The sequence below is a fragment of the Mus musculus genome, chromosome 19 (genome assembly GCF_000001635.26).
Source record: "Mus musculus strain C57BL/6J chromosome 19, GRCm38.p6 C57BL/6J".
In the NCBI taxonomy this organism is placed as follows: Eukaryota; Metazoa; Chordata; class Mammalia; order Rodentia; family Muridae; genus Mus; species Mus musculus.
This window is the reverse complement of record NC_000085.6, coordinates 47729548-47751346: the sequence shown is the minus strand read 5'-3', so window position 1 is coordinate 47751346 and position 21799 is coordinate 47729548. Positions and strand designations below refer to the sequence as shown.

The following is a 21799-nucleotide window of genomic DNA, read 5'->3' as shown; positions in this document are numbered from 1 at the left end:
CTTTGAGGGAGTCTTTGCATCTCCAATAACTTTGCTCTCCAATAACTGTAAAAAAACCAGGTCCTAAAGTCGAAGCGGTACCATGTGTAGTTTCGAAATTGCATTAACCAATTGAGAAACGTCTGTGTGTCTCTGCTATCCTGGGGGTGATGTGTTTATCCTATCCTGGGGGTGATGTGTTTATCCTTAGATTCTGGATCGAAGCTTCAAAAAGGAATTTTCTGACATTTTGGGTCACCAGGTGGATGTCCTCTACAAACTTTTTAAACGCCGGCCAAGGTCTGTTTCTCTCATGCTATCAAATTTGAGGGGTGGGAGAGGGCAGGGTCTCTTTAAAAGAACTGTCAGGGCCAGAGAGATGGTTCAGCGGGGCCAAGCCTGGTGACCTGAGTGGTATCCTCAGAACCACATGATTAGAAGGAGAGAACCAACTCCCACAAGTTGCCCTCTGACCTCCACCACGCCCCACAGCACACAGACATGTGTGCACATGCACAAAAATAAAAGTGAGCAAATAAATGTCAAAAAGTAAAATAGGTCATAGTTTTTTTTTACCTTTTCCTGATCAGATAAAAATGATCAGTTCAAGCATCCCGAGGGGAAGGTGTCCACCTGCATCATAAATTCAGTGATTTCCAAGATCTCACTGGTGGTGTGTGGTGGAGAGAGAGAGAGAGGATGGAGTGTAATAGATTCTTCTATTCTTTACAAAGAATGAAGTGTCTGTTCTCATTTCACACATGAAAAGTCTTAAATCAGGCTGGCATACATGCTTTCCAAAGACACAGTCCACCGCGTAAGTCTGTCTTTGTGGTGTAGACTGGAGTTCTTTGACATAAGCTTCTTAGACTGAACACAGCTGAAGAAGTATTGCTTTTACAGCTAAGTGGCATCTTTATTGCGAAGCTTCCCAAAACTTGGTAGTGGCGTTTGGATTTCCAGGAATAGCAAAACAGCAACATTTCCCACAATTTGTCCACAAATTGCTTTTCCTCAGAAAATCTCATGTAACGATCCTCAAGACCAAAGTATTTATTCGCAATGATTTTTGTAATAAAGTTTAAAATTTAAAAAAAATGCAAAAGAAAGATAGCTCAAAATAACGATTATCTAGAGTTCTGAAATGTGTTCCTAAGTTAGGAGAAGTACTGGAATAGTTAGCTGATTTCTAACACAATAAATTCAAATTTTCAAACAAATGCAATACAGAATTGTGCTGTTTTTCACAAAGGAGTGAGGGATACACTTCACCTTTGACAGGTTACCACCAACTTTGGGAAGTTAGCCCAGAACCTGTCTCATGTCTTAGTTTCTCTCTCCATAGCCCTTACCCCCACTCTGTGTGTATAAATGTGTGCATGTGAGTATGTGTGTATGTGAGTGTATTTGTGTGTGAGAGAGTGGATGTATGTGTGTGTGTGTATGTGTGTGGGTGTGTGAGTGTGTGACTATGTGTGAGGGTGTGTGTGTGTATATGAGGTATGTGTATGTGTGGATGTATGTGTGTGTATATGTTTATGTGTGTGTGAGTATATGTGTGAGTGTGTGAGTGTGTGTGTTCCAGACATCAACCTGATTCCTCAGTTCCTTTCCACCTTTTTGGTAGTTTTGTTATTGTTATTTTTAGTTTTTGAGACAGATTCTCTCCCTGGCCTGGGTCTTATCAGTTTTTCTAGGCTGACTAGCCAGAGGCCCCAGAATCTGCCCATCTTTGCACATCCAGTGCTGGGATGGATCTCAATTGTATCCCACAGTAGTAGGCATTTTGATATGGGTGCTGAGGACTGAGCCCTGCTGTTTATCCTCTTCAGTACTGACATCTCCCTAGCCCAGTTTCCCTATTTTCAAAAGAGCGCCTTTTCATTTTACTTTCTATCTTTTGAGACATGGCCTTAACTGTATAGCGTTGGCTGGCCTGAAGCTCAATGTGTGGTCCAGAATGGCCTGGAATTTTCAGCTGTTTTCTTGCTTCAGACTCTTTGAGTGTGGAGGCCGCAGGGTGATGAGCTCCCAGGTCTGGCTAGGAGTGTGCTATATAATCAACCAAGGGGAAGCACTTATAGTCAAATAGAATTTGCTCTGAAATCTAATCCCACTGTCTTGCAAACCCAGAGCTGGCCTTGGGCTAGTAGCTTCTCCCAGAACCCGACTATCCTGTCTAGGGATATGGGTGGGACCATCACTGGCTGTGCATTGTCAAGTATCTCCACAGGGAGTGCCCAGCACCACTCTTTGTAACCTTCTTCCTTTCCCAGCCGCAGCCCAAGAAAACTAAGCTAATTCATTAATGCAGACAAAAAGGGCCCTTCCCCAAGTCTATCTATGTCCAGGCATGCCCTACTGAAGAAAAGATACCAGAAGTGGCTATGCCAGACAGACCCAGGGGGCACTCACACTACTATTGGGTGTCTGTTTGCCTGCTTACAATACACACACAAACACACACACACACACACACACACACACACACACACACACACACACACACACACACACACTAGCATAGGAAAAGCTGCAGGGCCAGCAATACTTACAGATGTCTGTAATTCTAGGGCATATCTAGGGGCCTAGGGTATGAACAAAGTGGGCTTTTGTCCCTCGAGTAACCCACTCACCGGCCCTGAAGTGACAAAGGAAATTACCATACAGTGTCAGGCTTATGCTAATGGTCTGTTACTTAACAGTGGTGTTTTGGTTGTTTGGTTGTTTGGTTGGTTGGTTTGTTTGGTTGGCTTGGTTGGTTAGTTGGTTGGTTTGGTTGGTTGGTTGGTTTGGTTGGTTGGTTGGTTGGTTTGGTTGGTTGGTTGGTTGGTTTGGTTGGTTGGTTGGTTTGGTTGGTTGGTTGGTTAGTTGGTTGGTTTGGTTGGTTGGTTGGTTTGGTTGGTTGGTTGGTTGGTTGGTTGGGTTGGTTGGTTGGTTTGGTTGGTTGGTTGGTTGGTTGGTTGGTTTGGTTGGTTGGTTGGTTTGGTTGGTTGGTTGGTTGGTTTGGTTGGTTGGTTGGTTTGGTTGGTTAGTTGGTTGGTTGGTTGGTTGGTTGGGTTGGTTGGTTGGTTTGGTTGGTTGGTTGGTTTGGTTGGTTGGTTGGTTGGTTTGGTTGGTTGGTTGGTTTGGTTGGTTGGTTGGTTGGTTGGTTGGTTGGTTTGTTTGTTTGGTTGGTTGGTTGGTTGGTTTGGTTGGTTGGTTGGTTGGTTGGTTGGTTTGGTTGGTTGGTTGGATTGGTTGGTTGGCTGGTTTGGTTTTTGGTATTTGTGAGAGTATTAAAAGTTGATGCTCTTTTCTTGCTAATACCAGGGTTCACAAACAGAAAACACAGGCAGATGTGACCAGTCTTGTTCCTTATGGAGAGCGACCAGGATCTGCCAAGTTAAATAAGGAAAACTTAGCCCAGCTAATGAAATCCATGGATGAGTTGGACAATATCAATAACATGCCAGAAGGCTTGGACCCCTCTGTCTGGGAACATTTCTGCTCAACTAGACGGGCAAAAGTGGAAAATGAATACAAAGTATATAACTTCATTTTAAATTATATTTTAAGTATACTAGTAGGAAATAGCACACCTGTCAGTATATCCAGGAGGACTAAGGTTCTCCTACTGGGTAGTAGTTAGTAATATCAATATTAACATAACAAAAGTCTCATAATATTATTTGCAATGATGTAAATCCTCAAGGTTCAAAATGATGGCCACAAGTGCTAAGCAGTCACTGTATACTGGAAGTAGATGTGACCACGACTGAGATGTCCTCAGAGTGGAATACACATACAGATTTAGAAGACCTACCATGAAACAAGTGAAAAATGTCTCAATAGTAATTTTTACGTTGCTCATGAGCAGAATAATATCTTGGAGAGACTGTGTTCAATAAAAAACATTAGTAAAATTCAGTCCATCTGTTTCCCTCTCTTCTGATCCAGTGACTATAACAAGACTCAAACTGCACATGCCACTCATGTTGCTTTTCTCCTGCACGGCGCTGTTAGGAACAATCTTGTTTTGCATAGGGTTATATTTAGCTGGCCAGAAGCAGCTTCATCCTTTGCCAGAAGCAAAGGATGATGGGGAGGAAGCAAAGGATGATGGGGAGGAAGCAAAGGATGATGGGGAGGAAGCAAAGGATGATGGGGAGGAAGCAAAGGATGATGGGGAGGAAGCAAAGGTGAAAGTCTGAGAGCATGTTTAGCTGGTGAGAGACCTGCTGCCTCCTGACCACCTATCTTCTCTCTCCTAAGTCCCTAAAGTTAGTGCACAAAACATCAGAGTGGCAGATGTTTAGTAAGTGTTTGTGAGTCTAGAATTTCATCTAAAGTGATGGGAACAGATTCCAAAATGGTATATATATATATACATGTACATGATACACACATACACACACACAAATGCATACTTGACTTTCAGCAAGAGGCCAACTTGATACTCTTTAAATTATTCATGGACTGTGCCACCCATGTTTTACATAACTCAACAGGCTTATGAAAAGATTTAAACCTCTATTAGTCTCTGAGAAAGGTGGGCTTGTTAAGATTTTGTATGAAAAAAGTCAAAAGACAGATGTGGGCATCAAGTGTTCTCGTGTCGTGACAGGCTGTGGTTGCATTTCTCAGGTGAAGCAGAAGGCAGCCTGCCTCCTGGAAATGACGACTTTTCTCCGGAAGCGGATGGAAGAGGATGACGTAGTGCATCATGAGATCGAAAAAGTGTTCCATGAGCTCATCCGGTAACCCAGCTTCTCAGGGGGTTCTGTTCCTACCCAGTGTGAACGGGGCTCAGTTAAGGACAGCCATCTTTGCAGAGCCAGCCTCCTGCCTGACTGGCCCACTGCTGGCTCTGCTGCGGTCCTGGCCCTGCACTGAAATGTTCTATTTTTATATCGAGTGCTTTGTTACATAAGACTTGTTTCAAAAGAGAATTTGCCATGTGTTGTCTTAACGCAAAAGCAAACTTTGGGGGCGGGGATCGTAGTTTTGTGTAAAAATACTCCTTCCACATAAAAATACATAGAACCCATCTCTGTCAATAGAGACTTCTGAGCTCTCTGTCAATAGAGACTTCTGAGCTCAAGACTGAGAGAAGGCTTAAGCAGACTCCCAAATAATTTCTCCATAAACACCCACCAGGGTTATGTTTTTCTTCATGGAGCCGGGGTGCTTTGTATAAAGTCTTTGCTTCAAAAGGCTATATGTACAGCCACATGGATAAATACTTCTGTGAGCTTCCCAAATATCAGTTTCAGATGTAGGATTTAGGGAGAATATGAAAGGTATATATATAATATCATCACACACCAGGCACACGTGTACACATGTGCAGCAGCATCAAAAAACAGGCATGCATGTACATATGTATATGTATATATGTATATATGTGTGTGTGTGTGTGCGTGTGTGTGTGTATATATATATGTATATATATATGATATTCTTATATTATCAAAAATCAGTAAGGTCAAATTTTTCATTTAAAGTATTTCTAGTTCACTTTGTAATTCTTATTACAGTACAAACATTTTTTCTTAACTTACAGTACGAGTTCATGACTGTAATTTTGTCCATACGGTTGCTTAAATAATCCAAGTAAAATTCCAGGCACATAGAGGGTCTTCTAGAAAGCTCCATCTTTGGGACAATTCTTCATGCCACCCAGGGTGCATTCCTTCCGTCAGAATTTTATCTCTCAGATAGTAGGTGAAGTTAGAAACCTAAACATATCACAGACACTTCTTTGAAGTCTTTTTCCATTTAGATTACAGGATGAGAAAGTGAGATTCCAGGTGAATTTGACAGTACAAATCCTTCTTAAGCAAGGACAAGTAGAGCTGGAGAATTTCCAGTTGATGCTGGAATATTCTGACGCAATTCTCATCAATAAGAATATAATTGAAGACTTGAATTCTGTGATTCGGGTAATTATAGTTCTTGAACGTACTGCCTTTTGTATAAAATGCCTCATAGTGTCTCTCGTTTCCGTGGTAAGTATACCGGTTATTTTATGTCAATTCAACACAGGCTGGAGTCACTGGAGAGAGGGAGCCCCAACTGAGAAAATGTCTTCATAAAGATTGCACTTTCAGTAAGCCTGTAGACTCTTTTCTTAATTAGTGACTGCTGGAGGAGGCCCCTACCCGTAGTGGGTAGGGTCTTCCCTTCTTGGGTTCTATAAGAAAGCAGTCTGATGAAGCCATGAGGGGCAAGCCAGTAAGCAGCTCCCCCAACCCCCATGGTCCCTGCATCAGCTTCTGCTATAGGTTCCTGGTTTGTTTGAGTTCCTTTCCTGACTTCCTTTGATGATGAACACTAATGTGGAAGTGTGGGCCAAATCAACCCTTTCCTCCCAGGTTGTTTTTTGGATGTGGCGTTTCATCACAGCAATGGTAACCTTGACTAAGACAGTATTTTATTCAGTTGTATCAGTGTTTTCTCTCAGTAGATGCCATTAAAATCACCTGTAGAGCTTTGTAAATGTGCCCAGAACTCACCCTAAGATGTATTTTTTAAAATCTCTCTACACGATTCTAAGGTAGGAAAAGTCCAGGACAGTGAGGTTAAATGTCTATTCTAACATATATATGATATTGTTATATTATCAAAAATCAATAAGGTCAAATTATAAAGGTTTACTGCTGTGAATAGACACACCATGACCAAGGCATCCTTAAAAGGACAACATTTAATCCTCCTGCTGCTTTTTGGGGCTGGAACATGGCCCCCTTGTCCTATTACATTATCACCAGCTTTCTGGTTCCCAACTCCTTCATGCCTAAGCTTAGCTGGCCTGGAACTTGCTCTGTAGACTGACTTTGAACTAGAGACCTGCATGCCTGTCTCCTAAACACGGGGGATTAAAGGTGTGGTCCACCAAGCATGTATCTAAATTCAGCTGGGTGGGATCTTGCCCCAAGCTCACTACTCCCTTAATTCAAAGTAAAATCCTTGAACACAGGCTCAGCTCCATTTCACTTCCTGGTGCCCCTTTAATACTCAAACCACATACTTTATAGTTTTTCTCTCTCAGCTTGCTATGCTCATTTAAAATGCTCTTCATGAGACTTAACCACAAAGTCTATGATGGGTGTTTCTGAGACTTCCTTTATCAATGCAATTAATCTGAGTCCCTTTACCTTAGCCTCAGGCAGACTTTTCAGACAAGGGAAAAAACTGCCACATTCTTCACCAAAATACCACAAAAACAGTCTCTAGGCCACATACTGAAGTTCTTCTCCACTCAAACCTCTTGGACTAGATCTGCACAGTTCAAATCATATGCAACCAAGTCTTCCATATTCCTACTAGAATAGCCCATTAAGCCCCAAAGCCAAAGTCCCAAAATCCACATTCTTCCAAACAAAAGCATGGTCCGGCCTATTACAGCAAACCCCAGTCCCTGGTACCAACTCCTGTCTTAGTTAGGGCTTTACTGCTGTGAAGAGACACCATGACCGAGGCAACTCTTATAAGGACAATAATTAATTGGGGCTGGCTCACAGGTTCAGAGGTTCAGTCCATTATCATCAAGGTGGGAAGATGGCAGTGTCCAGGCAGGCATGGTGCAGGAGGAGCTGAGAGGTCAACATCTTCATCTGAAGGCTGCTAGTGGAATACTGACTTCCAGGCAGCTAGGAAGAGGGTCTTAAAGCCCACATCCACAGTGACATACCTACTCCAAGGCCACATCTCCAAATAGTGCCACTCCCTGGGCCAAACATATTCAAACCATTACATATATTACCTTAGTGTATACAGCCCTTAGTATATAATCTCTTTGATTCATATAGTTCTGATATATCTCTAATCACAATTCTGGTTTTGGATGAGAGTCCCCACTCCCACCACACTCCACCAGTGCTTTAATCTAGCTAAGTTTTGATAATCTTACTGATTTGTTTTTCAAATAACCAACTTTTTATTTCATGAATTTTATTCTGTTATCCTATTTTCTATTTCTCTCTCCCCCTCCCTCTCCCCTTCTCTCTCTCTCTCTCTCTCTCTCTCTCTCTTTCTCTCTCTCTCTCTCTCTCGCTCTCACACACACACACACACACACACACACACACACACACACTCACACAGTTTTACTCTCTTTCTGCTGGCTTTAACTTTAGCTTTTTTCCCTGGTACATAAAGTTAAATTCTCTTAACTATATAACAAGAAAATTCGAATGAATGCCTACTTGGCTTTAGGAGTATTGGAAGCTCTGCCCGTCTAAAGCGCAGCTCAGTGCTGTATTCCCTGTCTTTCCGTAGTCTGTACTCATTAACGCTGATGTATGGAGACTGTTCTGTGTCTTTTCCTCTTAAAAGGAGTAATTAGGGACCAGATTGGACTTTACATTTACACGTGTATTCAGAGTTCCTCGGTAGTATTTTTATCTCTTCCTTTTTCCGTTGAGTTCCTTCTACTATCTCTGGACTTGAAGGACTTCCTTTAGCATCCTTACAGAGCTGATCCACTAACACTGGATTTCCTCTGTCCACTCAGTTCCCCTCAAAATGTCTTAATCTGTCCTTCATTTTAAAATAGTCCACTCTACATTGAGATTTTTGAGAAAAGGTCTTGCTACATTGCCTAGGCTGGCCTCAAACTTAGGACCCTTCCAGATTGGCCTTCATTTCTGAAACATGGCTTTTTAAACAAGATTCTTAAATTCTTGGTTGACAGGATTTTCGTGGGTCCTTTTCTTTTTTGTTTCACTATTTTCTTCCTTACCTTTTCACTAGGAATACATGGTTTGCTTTCCTCTTTCTATGTTGGTTTCTTCTACCCTTTCCCTACCAAAACCATCCTGAGGAGGCAGGGCTTGCTGTTCTCTCAGTGGCCAAAGGCCTTAGCTCTATAAAAGAAAAGGCTAGCTTTTCCTAAATGCTGGTTCCAATCTTGCTCCAAAACTAGACAACCGAAGTAGACTCCCCAACTTTCCACCATGTTCAAGTGTTCTTGGTAAACATGTAGTGGAGGTTTGCAGAAAATACCATGCTTAGCCAGGTTTGGTGATACCTGTAACCCCAGAACTCAGAGGCCAGGTCAAAAGATACAAGTTTAGTGCCAGCCTAGATTACATACCAAGATCTTGTCTCAGAAAATCTTAAAATTGTAGGTTGATTAGCTGAGTAGATTATAGTATCAATAACTGTTGGTGGTAAGACTGTGACTGTAGCTTTGGCTGGAGTCAGGAAAGAGTTTTGTTTGCCCTTTGTTAACTTAAGATGTATTTAAGAAACATTTCAGTGGAATGTCCAACTTGACAAGATTGTTCAGATCGAGTCCTCTTTATAGATCACATGTAAATACCTGCACATTGATTATTACACACATATCTACTTATGGGCAATTTTAAGCCATGAGATTGGTCAAGATAACCGAGAAAGTTAGATAGACCAAAAATAGGGAGTTTGTGTTTGCACCTCCAATCCAACTCTGAAAGGTCTAGCACAGAAGGAAACAGGGAAGGAGGTGGAGGAACTTCTAGTGAAGTAGGAAAGAAAACTAGGGCACTGTTTCCTAGCTACCCCGAGAGAAGAGATGCCAAGTAGATTTGTGCAGTGTCAACTATTTGACAGGAGTGGTCTAAGTAGAGGGCTAAGGAAGGGGCACCACTCAGGAGGGGTGAGAGACCAGGACATGGGGACAGAATGACACGAAGCACATCCTACAACACTGCCTGAGAGGAAGGTGGAAAAGGAGACAGGGCTCTACAACATCGCTGCTCCGCCTTAGCACACTGGCACTTGGGATGGATTATTTGCTACGGGGGCCACCCTGTGTAGGCTGCTTAGCAGCATCCCTGACCTCCACTCATGACATGCCAATAGCAACCTCTCTCTGGGTGTGTCAGCCCCCACCCCCACCCCCCCTACTGCATAAACCAAAGCATCTGACCCTTGACTGGGTCAAAGGCTCTCCTCAGCAGAGATGTTTAAACTTAGAGACTATTTTAGCTACTGATAGCCAGACTGAGATACAATTTTAAAAGATGAGGGAAGGTAAGAACTGCACGGAGTCGAGGGACCAAGCTCCGAGCAAAGGATGAATAATGGAGTAGAACGTGGTAGGGCAGGGCTTAGCTGCACGAGCATCAAAAAGAAGAGAAAGAATGGAAAGTGGTAATGGGTAGTATTCTGACATAAATTGATTGACTGCTTGACTGACAGACAGCCCAGGCTGGCTCAGAGATTATGTGATCAAAGCTGTCCTCATACTTAAGAGCCATCTTCTTGTCATAGCCTCCAAAGAACTAGAATTGCAGGTAGGGGCCACCACACAGGGCTATAAATTCATTTTAGAGACACAGTAATTTCATCTGATGATCTTGTAAGACCCCCGAAGCTGGGCCTCCGCTCAAGTCCTGGGATGAGCTGGCCAGCACCCCAATGGCCCGAGAGATAACCACACCTGATGCAAACTGCAAGAGGTTTTATTATCAGCTAGCTGAGGACGAAGTCCCTCCTCCGTGCAGGGCAGGGGAGTTCGACCCGGTGACAGTAGGGGCCTTTTAACAGCTAGCTGAGGAATTGGGAGGAGTTGGGAGGAGTTGAGAGGAGTTGGAAGGAGTTGGGAGGAGTTGGGAGGAGTGTTGGCTACAGCTCCTTTCTGGCTGAGCTGCGCCTTCTCTCCGGGGTCTATCTCCATGTCCTTGTAGATCTTCCTACAATTATTGCATCTCTGGCTGTAAGGCACAGAAACAAAAAGGCTTTTTGCTGGCTATAGAGAACAAAGAGCTTCTTTCTGGCTGTATTTTTAGAGATCAGGGAAAACAAGCTTGGGGACCGCTCAGGGGCTTTACCTTCCAGGGAGAAACACTCTAAGTCGGGGTCCCACAATCTTAGGACCATTTTTATTTAAATAAAATATCTGTATTAATGTTCCTTAATTTTGAGATCATATACTGTTAAATATTTAACTGAATTGAATACGTATTTAATATTTTATTTGATAATAAAAGTTGGTGTTGGACTAAAGAGATGGCTCAGTGGTTAAGAGCACTGACTGCTCTTCCGAAGGTCGTGAGTTCAAATCCCAGCAACCACATGGTGGCTCACAACCATCTGTAATGAGATCTGACACCCTCTTCTGGTGTGTCTGAAGACAGCTACAGTGTACTTAGATATAATAATAAATAAATCTTTTTTTAAAAGTTGGTGTTTAATATTTAATTTAAATGTTATTTATCTTTATTTCTGAATTTCATGAGTTTTTAAATAACCTATATAAATATATTGAAGATATGAATATATAACCTAATATGAATATACTGAGTAACCATTATTCCAAGTGAAGTACAAAACAGCAGGGTGTTTAAGTGTCATATCTGACATTTTTTCCTTGCTACTAGCTACGAGATAGATGCTGGTTTGCCTAGCCATGTTAACCACATGCTTTATCCAGGAGGATCAGCTGCGAAGACATGAAGACTTCCGAACCCACACAGGTTATTAGATTAAGTCTTAGAGAGCAGCTTCAGGTGGCCTGCAGTCTCGTATACAGAATCAGACGCTGACTCCTCATTTACCTTCTTAGACTCAAGGACAAAAGAAAGTTGCTAGCATGATGGAAAGTAAAGAGGTCCACAAAGGAATCTATCAGATTGAGTGGGAGCACAAGAAGATGGAGATGGAGATGGAGGACCTAAACCAGAGGGCCTGGGACATCGAGATGCTCTTCTTCTCACGAGACCGGCAGAAGGCAAGTCTTCCCTGCCCCAGCCTGTGTTCATTCTTCCCAACGACTTACTGCCTGCCTGATGGCAAGCATATGCCACGCCAGATGTGAGCACAAGCCAGATGTGAGCACAACTAAGTTCTTTTTCCTACAGAAGTTTAATTTGCTAATTCCATGACTCTTTTCTTATTTCCCATCTCTCTATAGACACTCACTCAGGCTTAAAAATTTGAGTCAGTCTTTCCTGTACCTGGCTTTCCCAGTTTAGCTATTTATCTTCTTCATCTCCTGTTTCTGCCGATGTCTTTTCATTGGTTTAAGAGTAAGATACACTGTCTTACAATTAGCCTCTAACTAGTCTCTGGGCCTGGGGTCTCTCGTATCCTCATTCATTCTCATTCTGTCATCCACCTACACATGCCCTCTCTCTCCCTTTCCCCCTCCCCTCCCCTCCTTTCCCCCTCAAAATTACTTAGTTTCATTATTTTTTATACTGCTGCCACACTGAATTCCCACTTGATTCTAGTAACATCTACTCAAATATTTTAAATGACACTCTTTAGCTACCAAATAAACTACGAAGTCCCTAGGTGGTCAGTATCTTTCAAAGTTGAACAAATGAAAAAAATTAAGTATTTGTAATGACTAGCATATAGAGAGATGAGTGTATTGATAGCTAAATAAATGTTATAGCACAAAAGGCAAATTAACCTTAACATACAGATATTTGCTATGAAAAACTGTAATTTTCAAAACTGTCTATAGTTACCTAAAAGAAATAGAAAAATTTATCCTTACATGTATTGTGATGCCTTTTTTCTTTCTTTTTTTAAAGTACCTAAACGAACCAAACTACGAGAATGTGATTGCCATTCAGATTGGAATAATGGAGCAAACGATTAGTGTTATAGATAAGGTCAGCCTCAAGCTTATCAATTATTCAAAAGCTAACAGACGTGAACCATTATGGACAAAGTAATGTTTCAGTCATGGGCTCTGACGGAAACTAACAGAAACTTGATAATTTACTGATACTCATGACAATCAGGGTTCCCCGAATGGTGTCTTTGTAACCATAGTCAGTGATAAGACTGCGGCACTGCTCTGGATATTGGGAATAATCTATGTGAATTTGCTTTCACAGTAGTTAAATCTGAGCCACACAAGTACCAATTGTTTTCCTGGCATTTTGGACTTTTGTTTTTTAATCTTAGTATAACTTAGTAACAAAACTGGTTTTACTATATAGCATATAAGATTAGAGGAAAGTAATTGCCAAGGTTTTAAAATGTTCATTGTTAAGACCATCTAAAAATCTTTTCTGAAGTGTGGTATTAACATTCTATCTTTTAACAAAAAACCCTGAGTGTCTACTATGGACAGACCATCCAACAGACACAAGGGATTAAATACAGTATTATCTTAAGTGATGATAAGTATTTTAAAAGTACAAATGTTTTTATAAACTTTTTCAACATTGTTTTGGGGTTTCATGGGAACAAAAATTTCAGACTCATAAGAAGAATGTAGAAAACTGCAAAAAGCTACTCAAGAAACTGGGAAAATACAGCAATCAGAAAGATGTTGCAAATTACACCCTAAGCTGTAATCTACGGGAAGAACTGGTGGCCGTCTCAGAGAGACAAGACATTTGCAATGAGATAGGTGAGCTCTTTTTCTCAGTCAATCAAAGGGATTCTAACAGTCATAGCTCCCAGCATCCCCTTCGATGGGACTGACCTTAAGTGTTGCTTCTGTATGGAAATAGGTGGTAATAACTACTTCTGTTCTCCATTTCTGGATTAGGGTCTAAGCTGACCTGTGAGAAGATTGCTAGAGAACGCTACGACAACCAGCTGAAGCAGCAGAAGCTGTTGAACATCTCCAAGCAGCAAGCTGAGCAGATCTCAATCCTGCAGGCTGAAGTTGAAAGACTCAGGATGAAGACATTCCCTGCTCTCATCCCAATGTAGAGCAGAAAGCACACAATGCCCAACTAATGTCCCTTGAATAGAATCACTTGGACAGAAACTTCTCTCTCTCCTGATCAGGAAATTTAAGTAGGTCACCTCTTAGCTGCACGTTTTTAATAGTACAGTTACCTGTCCTCCAGGAATAAATGAGTAAAATATCATAAAGTGTCGCTTGTATTTATTAAAGAACAGTGGTTTTCAGCCAAGAAACACTGGATTGTAAATTATATTTTGCAAACAGTCTTCCTTCCTTCCCTACTGTAACAGAACTGTTTTGTTTTGTTTTTTTAACCCTCAAAGGGTCCAGTAAACAAGTGCTCATTCCCTTGAAACCTTTATTCTACTTGTGTAGAACATTCTAATTCTGTAAGACAACTCCCTGGCAAACATAATCCCACCCACCCTCCCAGAGCTGTGGTTTGCTGATTCCAAGAGGCATCTTCAAGATCACTTATCATTGTCTCCACGTGATAGCAATGTCCCAATTTTCTGCAACTTATAATCTAAATTTAGGTTTAATGTACATCACCATATATAATATATACTTGAATGGGTAAAAGTAATCAAAACAAATCTTTCACTTGGAAGCATACTCCTGCAATTTCACAATCATTAGAACTGGCTGCCATTCTGGGTTACATGAGACTACCTCAAAAAAATAAAAATTTCCACTTAAGTTTGTTTCGCCTATTCTGGTGTATTAGTTTTTATCTTATTTTACTTTACTCTTATCCCTAGAAGCCTGTTTTAGTTTTTTAATGAGACAGAAAGAGGGTGGATCTGGATGAGAGGGGAAGGAAGAACTAGGAGTAGAGGGAAGGGAAACTAATCAGAATGTAAGAGAAAAAAAAAGCTATTTCCAATACAAGGAAAAAATGAATACTTCAACTATCACAGATGTAAAAATAGTAGGAAAAAATTCCATTTAGAAGAAACTGACTTTCCATTAATGCTCAGCACTTCGTGTGTCAACAGCAGGACCAACATCTCTTTGCCAACTCTTCCTTCTTCACAACTAGAAGGATTCTAAGGTAGGTAGTTTAGATGACTTAGCAGAGAAGCCATTGGTAACACTTCTTGTATGATTTCTAACACTTTCTTGTATGATGTGACTTTTGAGAAGCAGAGAGATGGGGTCAAGAGGTAAGGTACAGGCACTTTATACTTAGCATGGGGTTGCCAGGTCTGTGACAACTGCAGAGTCAACCATGGATATACTAGATTTGGTTTTGCTAGTATTAGGTCATTTAAACGAGTTGCCTGAATGAAAAAGACAATGTCCTAAATTTAACAGACTAATTCTGGTCTTAATGGACAATCATCCTGTGCTATTTATGGCTTATCACTAACCTTAAGAGTGCTCCTTCCTCAGCTGCCTCAGCTTTGACGCATGGATAAGCTGAGCTTGGAGGATAACTTTCCAAAAACCCCTTCCAGTTTAGTGGTCTGACAGATGCTTTGCAAGGGCTCTAACCCACCCATCGACACTGTTCATGATACCAACACCTCTTAGCTTCTGCTCAACAGCAGTTATGTTCATAAGTTTTTATAGTTCATTACTAACTAGTGATATAGTCAATTAGGTCAAGCATAACATGGCCTTATGTAGAGGAAGGACAGATTCACAAATACAGATGGCAAGAGGGAATTTATACATGTATATGGTAGGTGGGTGTGTACGGGTTTGAATCCCTGTTTTATCAAACAGCAAGGGTTTTCAGATCAGAAGGGAAGGAGTGTGCTCAAATAAAAACGAACTTCTGGGGAGAGGCTCTAGAATACTGGCCATTTAGAAACGAATACTTTTGCTAGATCCCAAGGCAGAAATCATGAAGGCTTCAGGAATGATTAGCAGATAGAAGAAGGAGGCCACAAGGCTCTCCCTGCTATTCTTAAAAATGTTAGCCCTGTGTCTTCCAAGTTCATACAGTAGCTACAGCAACAGCAACACTCTTTCCCCATGGGCTCATTCTAAATTCTCAGCTACTGGGCCAGCTTAAGCCACATTTTTACATATGGCTCTGAACTCAACAGACCGTTCCAATTTACATCACAGATAAAGCTACAAAGGGAATTATGAAGACCGTTCATGCCAAGAACACCTTCATGTAGGAAATAAGGATATGAAGCATCCCAAGAAACAGATGTTCATTTTAGTACATGAGGAAAATGAAAACAAATTGGAGAAAACTGTAGACATTTAAGTTTAATTAGTTGCTAGATTAGCAAACAGATATGTTAAGCAGATGAGCATAGGTCCATAAACTTAGGAAGGGCAGGCTACATTTATGCCACTTGAGATTTAGACATTCAACATACTACTTTCTAATACTGAATATAAACTTTTTGCCCCCCAAATCAATGAATTAACCCTGGTTTCTAGAACTATCCAAACTTCCTTTTAAACACAATTTTAATTTTTTTATACTTAAATATTTTCTTTAGCAAACATATCCAAAATACTAAGCTTCGTCTTATAATTTTGTCAGAATATCCCAAACTGTTCAACATTCCTCCCTCTAAGCCACAACAGCTTAGATCTTTTTTTTCCCCTTTAAAACATTTCTCTTTGCATTGCCATTCTCAAAGACAATCTGTAAATGGGCCAAGTGTATAGCTCAGGAACAGAGCACATGTTTTGAGGCCCTAGGTATGATCACATCACCCAAAGAAGAGAGGGAGAAAATAGCCTGGAAAATGTATCACACCCCTGTAAACTCTTCTTCACTTCGATTGTAGTGCAGCAAGTTGTCATCTATCCCGTAGAAGTCGATCAGCTCGGTGAGCGTCAGCTTCTCGTCCTCGTCCTCCGACATGATAGACTGCAGCTCACACAGCAGCCGCTGACCACACTTCCTCCACTTCTTTATTAGATTCTCTAACTCAGTCACGTCGTTCTGAAACAGAAAAAGTCAGTCAGTCATCAGATGTGGGGCTCAACTCACATCATCAAGGTAGCTAAATTAATTAACTAGTTCCTGTCTAACTTTAAAGGCCAGTAACAGGTATAAAGGGCAGTACAAGCTCTGGACAAACCTTAACCTTAGAAAAGTGTTATTAAATTCACATGTTAGATGTAAGAACAAGCTGAGGCTCTCAGTACACCTTTTATATAACTATACTTTTTAAGATACGACGTTGTGTTGTGCCTTTCTAATGTCTCCATGTACCGCAAACTTCTTAAAGGTAAAAATATTCAAGTTTAAAGTATTTTCAACATTTTATTCAGTTACATTTAGAAAAGTCCTAAAAATTCAAAATCACATATAAGACATGCTATTCTGTCACTTACTCCAGTTTTGGGATAAAATGAGGTGTTACCTGGGTAAGAACTACAAAGATAATAAATGTCTCCTTCTAGACATCCATGTTCTATTTTACTCAACGTGTGTAAGCTGAAACCTAAAATCTGTTTTCCCAAATAAAATGCCTGACATTTATGCAGGATCGTTACTGAAAGTACAGCACCTTGCATTCTGTGGTCCACTTTTAGTTCTAACACCATCGTGCTCTGTCCCCCTGCATCTTCATGGAACACCTCTCACTTCTCATCTTGCTACTGGCTAGAAATTAAGGCCAAAACGCTCCACCTGTGCATTAAACAAAACCCTAAGCTTTTAAGTTTTACCTCGTGTTGAAGGGGTTCCTCAGCCTCACTCTGAACCAACTACTTCTATTTCAGTCAAAGCTCTTGTAACCCGGGTTTCTGGTTATCTGGCTGATTGTTTATCAAACTAAAATGTATCTCCAATTTAGAAACTACCGCAGTTTATGTAAAAATGATGTAACGGTTCTAAGATTCTTCTCACCTTTATTCTATACATCTTGACTAACTTTAACCTCCGAAGAAGGTCTTCCTTCTCTTCAACCTGCCTAATCAATCTTATTTTTTCTTGTTTTAATTTTTCTCTAATGATCGCATTCTCAGACTCCTTTGGGAGGGCATTAGATGACCCAGTATCCGACGACTTAGATTCACACGTGTTTTTCTCCTCTGAGCTCTTTTCTCCAGGCTCACTGTCTTTGTTTTTCAAGCTTTCTTGGGCCTTTGAACAATTTTCTTCCTTTGAAGATTCTCCTGGTTCTGAAAGGGTCTCATTATTTTCGTCATTCTCTACCTTCATACGCTTCACCACACTACAAAATGAATGAGATGAAGATCTTGCTTTCTTTAACCTTTCTTTAGGTGTTCCACTCAGAGGCTGAAAAAGACACAAACATCAAAAATGTTAAGGATACATTCTTGTAGTAAGTCAATCTATTAAAAATAAAGGCTATATGCTTCTACGATAGGTACAATGGATGGCTTTCTGTTTCCACAAATCTCATGCGAGCATCACCAATGTCTCTAATATCCAGAGGCTACCTATAGTCTTACTTTAGCAAGGTTAACTAAAATAGGACTGAGACACTTCGCCTGCCACTGGCAGCTAGTATTTGCCTGATAATACTAGAAATGCTTCAGAACTATAAACTAAGGAGAAGACCTGCTACCAAAGACTTCCCCCTAAGAAATACTGTACAGATTCAAGTTTCCTTGGTTTGGAGCATCGCAGTAACCTCATAAGAAATTAAACAAAATGAACCGATTCAAGAAGAAAATCTTGGCAGTTAGAAAGGTATGAGCTACATATTAATTCACACTCCAGTAGCCTTAAAACTGGCACTATCAGAATACTCTGGAACAGAACAGATGGGGGTGGGGGATAGAGGACAACACAGATATCCATACTTGTTTTCCTGAACTATTCGAATGGGGTGATGGTGGATTCTCCCTGGGCTGAGGAGCGGCAGGTGAAGTCGGGGGTGATGGTGGATTCTCCCTGGGCTGAGGAGCGGCAGGTGAAGTCGGTGGTGATGGTGGATTCTCCCTGGGCTGAGGAGCGGCAGGTGAAGTCGGTGGTGATGGTGGATTCTCCCTGGTCTGAGGAACGGCAGGTGAAGTCGGTGGTGATGGTGGATTCTCACTGGTCTGAGGAGCGGCAGGTGAAGTCGGTGGTGATGGTGGATTCTCACTGGGCTGAGGAGCATCAGGTGAAGTCGATGCTGAATCTGATGAGTTTTCCATCTTGGAAGTGAACTCCTGATTTCCTTATCAAAAAGAAAAGACGCGAATGATAATCAAATTATCTCAAAACAGACCTCAATTTTTCTGAACAAAATTTTCTTCAGTGAACTAAACACCAAAAATAGTCAGCCATTTCTTCCAATTACATGTAGCTATAATTTATTCTAATTCTTCTCATATTTTCCATTTACCTCTCCACATGGGGAAGTAACCAAGTCCTGTTTCTTTCACGACAAATAAACCAGCTAGTATCTCACTGTCTTTCTTTTTTTCCCTTCAAAACACCCCCAAAAATTTGCGTTTCAGGAAGGGGAACTATAACTAGTCAAGAACTTTAATTTTTGTTATAATTTCGTAAATAAAAGCAATACAGCCTGAATCTTGACTCTTAAAAGCTTTGCGCCTAGAACCAAGAACGAGTCCCGAGGTGTCAGAAAGCAGCATCTGCCCCTTTGGGTTTACTATGGTCAAAGACTCCGCCCTCCTCCCCAGCCCCGTCCATCTTCTCCACAAAGCCCCGCCCACTCTCCCTCCCCCTTTCCCCTCCCTCCTCACCACAGAAAGCCCTCCCCCCGTCCCCGCACCCCACTCAGCTCCCCCTTTCCCCACCCCGTCCCCCCACCACAGAAAGCGCGCTCCCCCCAGCTCCCTTCTCTTCAGCAACCCCGTAGCCCTCCTCCTCCACTCCTCCGCCTCCCTCGCCACAGAAAGCCCTCTATCCCACAGAGCAGGAGGCCGAGCTCCCGCGACGCCGGAGAGAGCTTCTCCGTCAGATACCCAGACACCCGCAGGCCTGCCGCTCAGGCCAACCCCAGGGAGAAAGCTCAGTACCTTCCTCAGCCATGCTCACAGCGGCGACACACCGTACACACAGCCAGCGGAGCGCCCGCAGCCCACTGACCTCGCCCCGGGGGCGGAGCCTCACCGGAGAAGAGACGTACGATTGGCTAGCTTGGCCGGAGCAGGCGGATGTGCTCCGTACAGCTCCGACTGCGCGTGCGCGGCGGGCCGCGGGCCTGGGCCACGGGGCGGAGCGGGGCCTGGCGGGAGGCGGGCGCGGCTCGTGATTGGCAGGGCTGGCCGGCGCGCTCCAGGGCTCGGCTACGCGCGCGCGGCCGCCAGCCGTGGGGTGGCGTCCATGGAAAAAACGATGTTAGGCCCTTGGAGGGGCCTGAGGGGGGCGCGCTTCCGCTCGCCACTGCCTTTGGGAGTTGCGGTGCCAGCTGCCTTCCCGAGCAGCTTCCCTGGTGGGGTTGGGGGCGGGGTGGGTATCGTCAGGGTGGCGCGCCCGAGAGCACCGCCCTCTGGCAGCGCTCGCCCCCTGGCAGGCTCGGCTTTCCCCACCGCAAAGGCTTTTCCTCAGACGTGGCAGGGCCGGAAACCGCGGGGCCCGCTCGGCTCCCTGCTGGCTCGGAGTCTATGTGGGTGTCTCTGCATAAACAGTAGAGGGCATCCCCAGCCTGCCTTGCGGACTCGCCCCCTTATTTTGGTCTGTGCCCACCTCTGCTTGGCTTCACATGTTTTGGTCAAATCTGAGAAAAAAATAACCTAAGGAAGTGTATTATGGCGCAGAACAGGAAGCGGGGCGCGGTCGATCCGACAGGTTCGGACTAGAATTCAGATATTTGAGAACTAAACCCCTTGCTTGATCCTGCCCCCCCCCCCCCGAGGCCCCTTGCTAGACCCTGGCTCGACTCCTGGGGGTGCCCCTTGCTAGACTCTGGGGGGCCCCCGGGAGGCCCCTTGCTAGACCCTGGCTCGACTCCCGGGATGCCCCCTTGCTAGGCTCTGGGGGCCCCCAGGAGGCCCCTTGCTAGACTCTGGGAGGCTGCACGGCCTTCTAGTGTTCAGGATGTTCTGTTGCTATGCAACAGCAAAATGAACTAGCTTGGGTGGAGCCGTGGGTGTAGAGAAGTTGAGCTAACTTGTGAGTCACTGGGAAGTTTGTAATAAGGGACAGCTCTCTTTCCGAATATCTGCTAATAGTGGCTTTAAAGTAACCCGAAAGAACTGATTAGACTCCTAGGCGGTCAGTTAATAAATACAGAACCTAAAGGAACTTAATGAGGTGATTAGATCTGCAGATGTTGCAATTGCCTAGATTAGAGTCCTGGCACCACGGTTTCTTCTTTGGTTTGTTTTTGTTTTGTGCAATGGAGTGTAGTGTGGCCGTGGACCTCAGTTCGATGGCTTGGTAAATGAGAACAATATTCACCTCCTAGAGACAGGGAAATTCAATGATAATGTATGAGAGGCAGCTAGAATCATGCAAAACACCAAAGGAACATTTAGTCAAGCATATTCGTCATTCCCTAATTGACTTAAAGCAATGTCTCACAAGCTTTTATCCCTTACCTTTCCCAAAAGCACGGATTTTTAAAAGAGTGCTATGATAGCTAAAAGTCCACACAACTTAAGCCATAAATACCAGAAAACGTCAAGCCTTCACATGTGACCATTAATAAATTAATGTTCCACTCCTAAATGTTTAAGAAACAGCAAGAACAGAATTCATTACTTGGGGACAGGAGGTTGTTTTGTTTGATGGTTTTTTAAGACAGGGTTCCTCTGTAACTCCCCTGGTTGTTCTGGACCTTGCTTTGTAGCCCAGACTGGTCTGGAATTCACAGAAATCCTCCTGCCTCTGTCTCCCGAGTGCTGAGATTAAGGGGAAGGCAGTAGAATGCATGATTTTTATGGTACAAGTGTTACTCACCAACTCACAGATCAGTCTGTGAAATCATTTCTTCTCATTTTTTCCTTCCTATGAGTTCTCTCATTACAAAAAAGGGCAGACTTACCTGCCCTGACACTTGAAGCACAAAGCACACTTCATATTCAGGATGCCTTGAGGCGTAAGGGTGAGTTGTTTTTATAAGTCTAAAATCAGCTGCTCCCAAATTCTTTTGTTATTACAGCCTAATCTTAGAGCTATGCTTTTACTGACTACATAAAGGAAAACAACATCTTGCCTTGCAAATGTTCTGACTTGTTTTTATATGAAACTGATGTATTAAAATAAGACTGGCCAAGCTTTCCAAGGACCTCTGAACTAGCTCTCAGGAAAACCTGTTAGCTCGGAAATGTGTGTCTGTTGGCCATTCT

General features: G+C 42.7%; 2 protein-coding genes across 10 annotated transcripts in view; one reads left to right on the top strand and one right to left on the bottom strand.

The window, feature by feature from the left end:
• Cfap43 (cilia and flagella associated protein 43) overlaps positions 1–14490 on the top strand; it is a 100598-nt gene extending 86108 nt beyond the window's left edge. For 4 of the 8 annotated variants that reach the window (XM_011247103.3, XM_006526532.4, XM_017318031.2 and 1 more), the window contains 8 exons: positions 191–279; positions 3292–3505; positions 4606–4718; positions 5744–5903; positions 11513–11677; positions 12489–12569; positions 13165–13318; positions 13460–13787. In XM_011247103.3, the coding sequence (XP_011245405.1) occupies positions 191–279; positions 3292–3505; positions 4606–4718; positions 5744–5903; positions 11513–11677; positions 12489–12569; positions 13165–13318; positions 13460–13626 (1143 nt within the window). In that variant the 3' untranslated portion in view covers positions 13627–13787. Of the gene's footprint in view, positions 1–190; positions 280–3291; positions 3506–4605; positions 4719–5743; positions 5904–11327; positions 11424–11512; positions 11678–12488; positions 12570–13164; positions 13319–13459 lie in introns of those variants that run through there. The other 4 variants (NM_027559.2, XR_003952732.1, XR_001782551.2 and 1 more) reach the window with 4 other exon arrangements.
• A 1268-nt stretch (positions 14491–15758) lies between these two features.
• Sfr1 (SWI5 dependent recombination repair 1) lies at positions 15759–19633 on the bottom strand. 2 transcript variants are annotated; one of them, NM_026377.2, is made up of 4 exons: positions 19526–19591; positions 18359–18717; positions 17436–17828; positions 15759–16523 (listed from the first exon to the last, which is right to left on the bottom strand). In NM_026377.2, the coding sequence occupies exons 1-4, from the start codon at positions 19536–19538 to the stop codon at positions 16329–16331; spliced, it is 960 nt and encodes a 319-aa protein (NP_080653.2). In that variant the 5' UTR covers positions 19539–19591; the 3' UTR covers positions 15759–16328. The 2 variants fall into 2 exon arrangements, with proteins under 2 accessions (NP_080653.2, XP_006527371.1); XM_006527308.3 differs by having other exon boundaries at positions 15812–16523; positions 18359–18709; positions 19526–19633.
• Positions 19634–21799: the final 2166 nt, after the last annotated feature.